General features: G+C 47.6%; 2 protein-coding genes across 2 annotated transcripts in view; both read right to left on the bottom strand.

The window, feature by feature from the left end:
- The window catches only part of LOC107099534 (plexin-B1-like), a 42,988-nt gene extending 37,819 nt beyond the window's left edge, over window positions 1–5,169 (bottom strand). The window contains exon 1 of the mRNA XM_015397699.1: window positions 4,859–5,169. The gene's annotated coding sequence lies outside the window, so the exon portion shown is untranslated. The remainder of the gene's footprint in view (window positions 1–4,858) is intronic.
- Window positions 5,170–7,151: 1,982 nt separating this feature from the next.
- Window positions 7,152–8,765, bottom strand: part of LOC107099844 (ATP-binding cassette sub-family D member 1-like) — an 11,771-nt gene continuing 10,157 nt past the window's right edge. The window contains exons 14-17 of the mRNA XM_015398121.1: window positions 8,557–8,641; window positions 8,288–8,413; window positions 8,130–8,217; window positions 7,152–8,054 (exon numbers count right to left, since the gene is read on the bottom strand). Of these exons, the coding sequence (XP_015253607.1) occupies window positions 7,905–8,054; window positions 8,130–8,217; window positions 8,288–8,413; window positions 8,557–8,641 (449 nt within the window). The 3' untranslated portion in view covers window positions 7,152–7,904. The remainder of the gene's footprint in view (window positions 8,055–8,129; window positions 8,218–8,287; window positions 8,414–8,556; window positions 8,642–8,765) is intronic.

Below are 8,765 nucleotides of genomic sequence, written 5' to 3'. Positions count from 1 at the left end.
TCCTGTCCAGGGGTGATGCTGAGAAACTAGTCCATGCATTTGTTACTTCAAGGCTGGACTATTGTAATTCTTTACTATCAGGAAGTCCACCCTTCTGAGATTTTAACGGTTCTTATCAGAGTTTTAATTAAATGTCCAGCTGAGTGATGTGATCATCAGATTGGTGCGATGGTGACGCTCAGACCTAACGAGCTTCACACCGACAGCTTGTTACTCTGACTTCAGATGAGTATTTAACACCAAACACACTGAGAGGATTAATTTAGATTATTGTGGATTTCCGGTCCTCCAGAGGACCACCCAGGGTCCGGCTCAGAGGGATGGTCTTGTTCCTCTGCAGGGGTTCTCGCTTAATTCTCCTGGTTCTAAAAGCTCTGGATGTCAAACCCTGAGGGTCTACACAAGATGGTTCCACAAGGACCAGTCCCTTTTTGTCCACCTTGGGTTCTTCAACTGTCAGCCCGTGGAACCGACCCGGTCCAATGACGATGTCCTCCACACACGGGTCACACTGACGGTGTGTCCCAGAACACAGAGCTCCTGGTTTTTCCTCCCACATAACGATTCATCTGTGCTAAATGACAGGTGGAACCGGAATCAGAACCCATCTGTTCAAGCCCCGCCCATCAGGTATAGCAGTATGTAGGCTGCATCAAAATTTCCCCACTTTCCTTGGCTGGTCCTTGGCTGGTCCTTGGCTGGTCCTTGGCTGGTTCCCTACAATTTCTTTGTAAACATCAATCTTTGTACTAAAATATTGTTTCTATCATGATTTGTGACACTAAGGTCTACAGAGAAGCGCCATCTCCTGGTCAGAACCTGTAATTCAGTGAAAGGGTGGAGTCAGATAAAAAATATGCACGCCCAGGAGGAGGCCAGTGGCTGGAAGGTGGGGGGGATTTTCCTGCCATTAGCCTGGATTTAGACTGGAAGCGCCATTTTGAATGGCTGCTACTGTACATATGTGGGTTTAACAGTAATAATAATACTAATTGAACTTTATTCACATTGGAGAAAGTCCCTCTCTGCATTTAACCCCTCCCCTCGGGGAGCAGTGGGCTGCCATCGTGCAGCGCCCGGAGAGCAGTCTGGGGTTAAGGGTCTTGGTCAGAGAGCCAGAGCAGCAGTCTGCAAGAGTAGGGCTTGAACTCACAACCTCTGGATTCCGAGCTCTATACCCTAACCATCAGGCCGCCAGTCTTACTGAGGACCATCCGTAGACGTTCACTCAGCCTCTGACCTCTGTAAAGCCGAACCACAACCCCAACAACGACGAGGACCACAATGAGGTCAGACTTGGACTCTGATGTGGATCCTTAATCCTGGAACCTTCAGGAGTTCCTATTAGTGTTGCACCGATACCGATACCAGTATCGGACGGGGCCCCGATACTGCCCTAAAATGGTGGTATCGGTATCGGCGAGTACCAACAAATAGGGCACTGATACCATTTTGAGAGCCATAAGTTTATTCAACTATTGTCACTCATTCCTGGTAGGCAATAAAAAGCTCTACTGGATTCACTTTGCATTAGATTTTTTCCTGCTTCACAAAGGTAGGCAGCAGCTTGACATGAAGCCATGATGGTGATTATTTTACATTATTATGGTATCGGTATCGGCCGATACTTCACAGCCAGGTATCGGGTATTGGTATCGGGGCCAAAAAATGGCATCGGCGCAACACTAGTTCCTATGGACTCAAATAAAGGCTCAGACCCATAGAACCTCTGGACCTCAGGTTCCTCCTCATCAGCTTCCATCCGTGAAACCATTAAACGCTTCGGTTACGGCCGGCTGTAGATTCAAAATTCAAGAATTTGATTCAATTCTCAAGGTTTAGAATCATTTTTTTTCAATCTGATTTTAAACTGGGTTTCTGGGATTGAAAACATTTTTTTTTTGCTGCTACCTGAAAGTCTGGTTCTGTAACACACTGATACCAGAACAACAGTAGCGTCCAACAGTGAAGGTAGAAATAAACGCAGCAGCTGGAGGCTATGAGGACTAAAGGAAAATCACACTTTGACATTTGAATTAATTGATATTTAGGAAAATTTATTCAAATTTTGGAAAACTGATTTTTTTTAATACAGTCCTACTTCCTGTAGACCCAGAACCACATCTTCAACCATCAGCAGAAGCATGTTCTGTACGGACAAAGGAAACTGTCTCACTGGTGTTACTGGTTTGAGTCCAGTTGGGTTGATGGGACAGATTAGGGCACATTAACAGTGTGTGTGTGTGTGTGGATTAGAGGTGATTAGGCACAAACAGTAATCTGAATCTGGACCCAGACTAAAATCCTTCAGATTAGGTTTAGTTTAATCTTCATCTCACTGATGATGATGATGATGTCACAGCTTCATATTGGTCACATGACCCGCCTGCTCTCCTCTGACCTGCTGCCCCACTGCAGGTCACACACCTTCACCTGGTTCTCCTATGAATCCAGATCACACCAGCAGCCAATCAGATGCCTGTTTTGGTGGAGTGGGAGGGGCTCTGAGAATCACCCTGGATAGAAACATGTTGATGTTCTGATCCGGTCCCTGTAGGACGGTTCTGTTGGACCCAGACTGGGCGCTGAGGTCAGGGGGGCGATTAAGGCAATACTAGTCAGGTGCTTAGGGCCCCGAGTTCCTGGGGCCCCATAAAACTCTGTTTACATGTATGGTTAATACAACTATTCCTTATTTGTGCAAATTATTTTTATTTTTTGATAAAAATGCCATCAGAACGCTGATAATATTAAGTGTGTCTCAGCCCCCCCCCTTCAGTGTCCACCATATTGGATCAGTCCATTTGCTGCACATGTTCAGAAAGGTCCAAACAGACAGCAGCAAACCATTTGAAAACAAACCATGCAAAGAGCAGTGTTGCCAACTTAGCGCTTTAGTCGCTATATTTAGCCACTTTTCAGACCCCTCTAGCACTTTGATTTCTAAAAAGCTCCTAGCGCCAAATCTAGAGACTTTTTTCTGCTACTGGAGACTTTGGAGACAACATCTAAAAGCAGCGAACTCTGCTCTCCAGAGCGAGTAGATTGGTAACCCCGCCTCCTGCTCTCCTCTATCTTGTCTGCTGTCATGATTCATGCAGCTATTATTTCATCCAAATGAAAAATGGAGAACAGATAAGCAGATCATGGCTTGTCTACAGTGAAAAGAAGGACTGGGTTATTTACTTTGGCCTTTTTGGAAACACAGGAAGGAGCAATCAGCTAAGTGAGCTTAGTGCTTGGAAAAAATCTTTCATTCCTTTAGAGACAGCATGAAAAGTCAGCTGAGTACAAAACATAGAGAGGAAAACAAGAAGAAAAGGGACAAGAAGAGAGGGACACAACCTAGAACAGATAATGGATGTCTATTCTATTAACATTTCTCTATCTGGAGAATGGGGCTGTTCTATGTGTTGTCTTCTCCATTCAGAGCCCCCCGCTGCCTGCCTTTGCCAGGGGCCCCACATTTCCTAAATCCAGCCCTGACTGAGGTCATACCTCATCGTTGGACTCATTTAAAAAGCAGCTGGAAGACATTTTCCAAACATTTGTTAAGTTTCTGCTTTAATGTGAACATTTGATTTACTTATTTAGTTAATTTATCAAGTTAATCAGCAGCTGATTTGGTTCAGTAATGAACTAATGGCTCACTCCATCCTGCAACCTCTAGATTTCTCCCTGATCACCTCAGTTAAACGGCTTCATTACCCCTCAGCATGCAGTCAGGTTCTGCAAAGTTCTACTGATGACCCGATTCTTTGATTCAGAGACACGTCTTAAAGGCGCAGGACTGGTTAGCCGATAATTCCCTGGATACCAAGTCATCAGGAAGCTGGATCAGAACCGAAACATTAGTCCCATAGTTCATAAAAAATACTGAACTACATGAAGGTTTGGGTCCAAAGCTGCTAAAAGTTCTGGTTCTGATGGAGGGTCCAACTCAGTCCTCAGATTATAAACTGGACCTGGTTCTGCTCTGTCGCTGGGTTCCAAAGGATTGGATTGATTTGGTTCTGTTTGACTCTAGATGTGGTTCTGAACAGGACCTGCTTTAAAGTGTTGTGAGAAACTGGCTCTGATCCGCTTCAGTGTGAATAGAACTGGTCTGAAACCGGAAGTTTGTTTCAGAAATTCTGCAGAAACCGAATGGAGCTGCAGCCTGGAAGCTTTGGATCAGAACCACTGGAGTTGCAGACCCATCAGACAGTTTAAGCTGCACCATTATGGACCGGAACCAGAACCGGAATGTCAGGGTCGCAGGGTCACGTGGTCCAAAGTTGTTTTATGAAACATCAGCAGGTGACTTCAGATCAACAGACCCTCAGCTCATCTGACTCCGCGCGCCAGGCGAGTGTATCCATGCACGTGCGCGCGTCCTCTCAATATGTGTGTGTGCGCGTGTCCGTGCATGTGCAGGAATGTGAGTTATTCCGCTGCAGGCTGAACCGAACCGAGTCAGGATCCTCCTGCCGGGACATAACGGACCGACACGCAGAACCCAGAACCGAACCGAACCCCCTCAGTCCAAAGACCAGAACCCGTTTCATTTCTGTTCACTTTTAAACTCGCTGCTCTCAGCTGAATTCAGCAGTCAGTCAATCCAAAGCCAGCAGAACCAGTACCGAACCACTGGACTGGACCGACATTTCTAAGCCGAATCACAGAGCTTGTACTGTGAGGTCGGTCCAGTTCAGAACCGGTCCGGTATTCAGAACTTTAACGGAGAAAAACAGAGAAACGATAAAACTCTCCGATTCCTGAAGGGAGTCTGGCGCGCTCCCGTCAGACACGCCTGGCTCGCGCGCTCCTACATGCAGCGCGAGACAACTTGGAACCAACAGAACCGAGTCCAACTCACCTGGACGAAGAGGTCTGGTTCTGGGTCCTTCAGGGTCCAAATATCCAGAGAGAAGTTCGGTGGATCCAGAGAACCAGCAGAGTCCAGGAGGGACAACAGGTCTGACTGAGACCCCGCCCCACGCAGCCGGCCGGGCCACCCGAACACGCTCCTCCTCACCCAACAGCAGGTACCGAGCGGCCCGTGGGCTCCGGAACCCGGACTCTGAGGGAGGGTCTAGTTCTGGACCCCTTAAGGTTCGGATTTTCTGACAAATTCAACTCTGGTCTGATAGAACCGGGACAGAACCAGGTCCATTCAGCCAAACCTTCAACCTTCCCTTTAGAACCTCATCATTCCACAGAGGGTCTGCAGGCAGGTGAGAACACACCTGGGCTTACGTCATCAGAAGTTAGGGAACCTGCAGGAACATGTTAACCCAGACGGAGAGGCTCCATGAAGAAGCTCCATCCAGCCAAACTTTTGGGTTCCACCAGAACCTCCAGTTCATCTGAACGGCTGGACCGAGTTCTTCCAGGTTCTAAGAGGCTCAGCTGGTTACCAGAGCTGATGAACTTTGACCTTTTGGACCCACTGCTCACATGAACCGGCTCCAACCTTCGTTCTGATGGTTCTGTCAGAACTCGTTTCTTTGGGCCCCGGAACCTGAAGGAACTGAGCAAACCGCTGAAGGTCTAAAGTTCCCAGAGCCTAGAACTCGGTTCCTCCACCTCACAGCTGATTGGTCCGATGGTTGTCAGTAAAAGTGGGAGGAGCCAGATCATTTCACAGAAAGAAAATCTTAAGATTTTTAAATATCTTCATCCTCAGCACAACCAGGGAGCTAACAGTACGACGGAGTATTAGGGCCAGGCTAGAGATTATTTTTCTTCTATTTCGAGAATAAATTCGTAACATTAAGATAATAAAGTTGTAAATTACGAGAATAAAGTCATCTCTTCCCAGAAGCCCTTTCTTCCCTAAAATAGCGCCAACAGTTCACCAAATCATCCAGTCAGATTGATTCAAAGTTTTCTATCTAAGGAAAACCAGCTGATTGCATCGACTCATTGACTCTTCAGCAATCCCTCACACTAAGCATGCTTGTAGCGACAGTGGGGAGGAAAAACTCCCTTTGAACAGGAAGAAACCTCCAGCAGAACCAGGCTCAGTGTGAGGGATTGCTGAAGAGTCAATGAGTCGATGCCTGGTTGATTCTGGATCCTACAGAACTGTAGTATAAACTTTTTCCGTGACCCGAATGGATCCTGACCTCCAGGTACTGGATCTTTTTTTAGAAGACGGAACCAGAGAGAACATTGTTCCTTTTCCTGCCTACTGGAAATAAAGCTTCTGTTCTGGTGGAGAACGTTTGACCCTTACTTCAGTAAATAGTGAACATCTGGAGAATTGTTCAAAGATCCAACTCCATCCAAGGTTCTGTCCGGGTTCTTTAACCATTCTAAATGTCTTCAAGCATAATCTGGAGTTTTAAAAGATGACAGAACTTTAAATGGACCGAATCTCCTTTGGTCCGTCTGTTCTGACCACCGGTCTCAGGAACAATGCCGCAGAGGCAGAGGGGATTGACCATTAGGCAATAATAGGGCCCCAAGTTCCTGGGGGCCTCATATGTATGGTTAATACAACTATTCCTTATTAGTGCACATTAATTGTTTTTGATAAAAATCCTTTTGCTAAAATGCCATCAGAACGCTGATAATATTAAGTGTGTCTCAGCCCCCCCCCCTTCAGTGTCCACCATATTGGATCAGTCCATTTGCTGCACATGTTCAGAAAGGTCCAAGCAGCGTTAGCAAATTAGCGCTTTAGTCGCTATATTTAGCGACTTTTCTGCGGAAGCCCAGAGCGGTCGAACTCTATTTATTTTTGTCTTCTCGAGATAATGACATAAATATCTCGTTTTCACAGTTAAACCATTTTTTTCTTGAGAATTATCTTGTAATCACGAGTTATTTCTGACTTGAGATGGCGAGATGATTAACCTGTCTGAGTCATGAGTGAGGCTGGATTCCCAGTCCATCCACGCCTTCGGGTTCTGAAGTTGTTCAGTCGCTTTTAGTTGCTTTAAGTTTCCTTTTTTTTTCCACTCATTGCGTAGAAACAGTAGAACCAGATCTGTTTTTTAATGAACATCCTTAATCTGGACTCATTTTGGGGGTTAATGCACCTTCTACCTGTTCCAGGTGTAACACCGGGGCGGGTCAGAAACACCTGGAGGCCCGACCTCGTTTGGACGGTTCTGTTCAAACAGAGAACTTTTATTGTGAAAAAACCAGACAAACATCGTTAGCAGAAAATCTTTTATTTCCTGTAAAATAAGGCCTCTTCATCATCATCATCATCATCACTGATTGCACTGAAACGACAGCAGCTCATTGGTCGCTGATCGGCTCTCTGATTGGTTCACAAAGTTAGGGTCAAAATGGCACATTGCAGCCCGGTCCCGTGACCTGTGATCTGGGTCATGTGACTTGATGGCGGCCGTTAGCAGGTCCGTTTCAGCTGCTAAGACCCGGAACAGGAGGGGAACCCGAGCACACGAGCAGCGCCAGCTGTGACCAGCAGCAGCTTCACTGTCGCAATAACAGGGCTCAGGTGTGTGTGGGGGGCGGAGCCCGCACCTGGTGACCAATCAAAGCAGAAGAACCTTTAAAACTGCTTCAGGTGAGGCTCCGCCCCCTCCGAGTCTCCAGGTGAGCTAAACGGAGCTAAAGCAGCTCAGCCAATGCAGCGGCACCATCATGGATGACATCATCATATCTAATAATCAATAATTTAATCAGTCATTAAAAGCTTTGAAATGTAAAACCACAGGTGAGTGTGCTGATTGAGCTCCACAGGTGACGCCCTGACCAATCACAGCAGGACGGGGAGGGAGACCCGCCCATCAGGGGGAGGAGCCTCAGACAGCAGAAGGACTACGCTAAAAAATTAGGAGTAAAAATCTTAAATTCAGTCACATGATGAACCACCTGACCTGACCTCACTCACGTGGACGCTCGCGTCTCTCACGTGGACGCTCGCGTCCGTCCCTCACACAGCTCTAACATAGAATGGCGTCTGCCGGGTCCTGCGTCTCCGCTGCGTCCTCGCCGTCCTGCTCCGTCTCTCCCAGTAGAACCCGGAGCTCCGACAGTCTCTGCTGCATCTTGGGAACGCCTGACAGCTGATTCTCCAGGCGCTGCTTCTCCTCCTGGAACAGGAGAACAAACGGCTGTTAGAACACCGACCCGCCAGCTGAGGGAGAGCGTGAGCGCCGTGAACTCACCTGCATGGAGGACCGGGCCGAGGCGTCCAGAGGCTCAAACTTCCATCCTCCTTCGCCGTCGAACTGCAGCAGGTGGGAGTGGTACTTCCTGTGGAGCAGGGGAAGGTCAGCGGCGGCCGGAGGATCGCCGGTTCTAAGAACATAAGAACGTTTCTAACCAGAGGGAGGGGCGGTGGGTGATTGACAGCAGAGCTATCCCAGCATCCTTTGCAGCCTGGAAGATCTTCCCCTCCACGTCGATGCTGACGGCGCTCGTACACTCGTCCAGCAGGGCGTACCGCGGGCTGCGTCACAGAGAGACAACCAATCAGCTGAGACGGGACAAAACTCCCACCAATCAGAGCCTTCCTGTTATAAACAGCAGTGGATGATGTCACAGGGAGGCGAGGTCTCGCTGTGACATCATCAGGGCTGGCAGAGCAGGTACCGGTGGTAGAACATGCGGGCCATCCCCATCCTCTGCTTCTCTCCTCCAGACAGAACGTCCTTCCAGTCGCTGAGCGCCTCCCAGCCTGAAACACACAGGTTACTGTAATACTACTATAGTACTATTATAATACTGCTATAGTACTACTGTAGTACAGTTATTATACTTCTACAGTACTGCTGTAGCACTGCTGTAGTACAACTATTATA

The sequence above is a fragment of the Cyprinodon variegatus genome, unplaced genomic scaffold (assembly GCF_000732505.1).
Source record: "Cyprinodon variegatus isolate N-32 unplaced genomic scaffold, C_variegatus-1.0 Scaffold28, whole genome shotgun sequence".
NCBI lineage: Eukaryota > Metazoa > Chordata > Actinopteri > Cyprinodontiformes > Cyprinodontidae > Cyprinodon > Cyprinodon variegatus.
The sequence above is the reverse complement of the archived record's forward strand: the minus strand, read 5'-3'. Positions and strand labels throughout refer to the sequence as shown.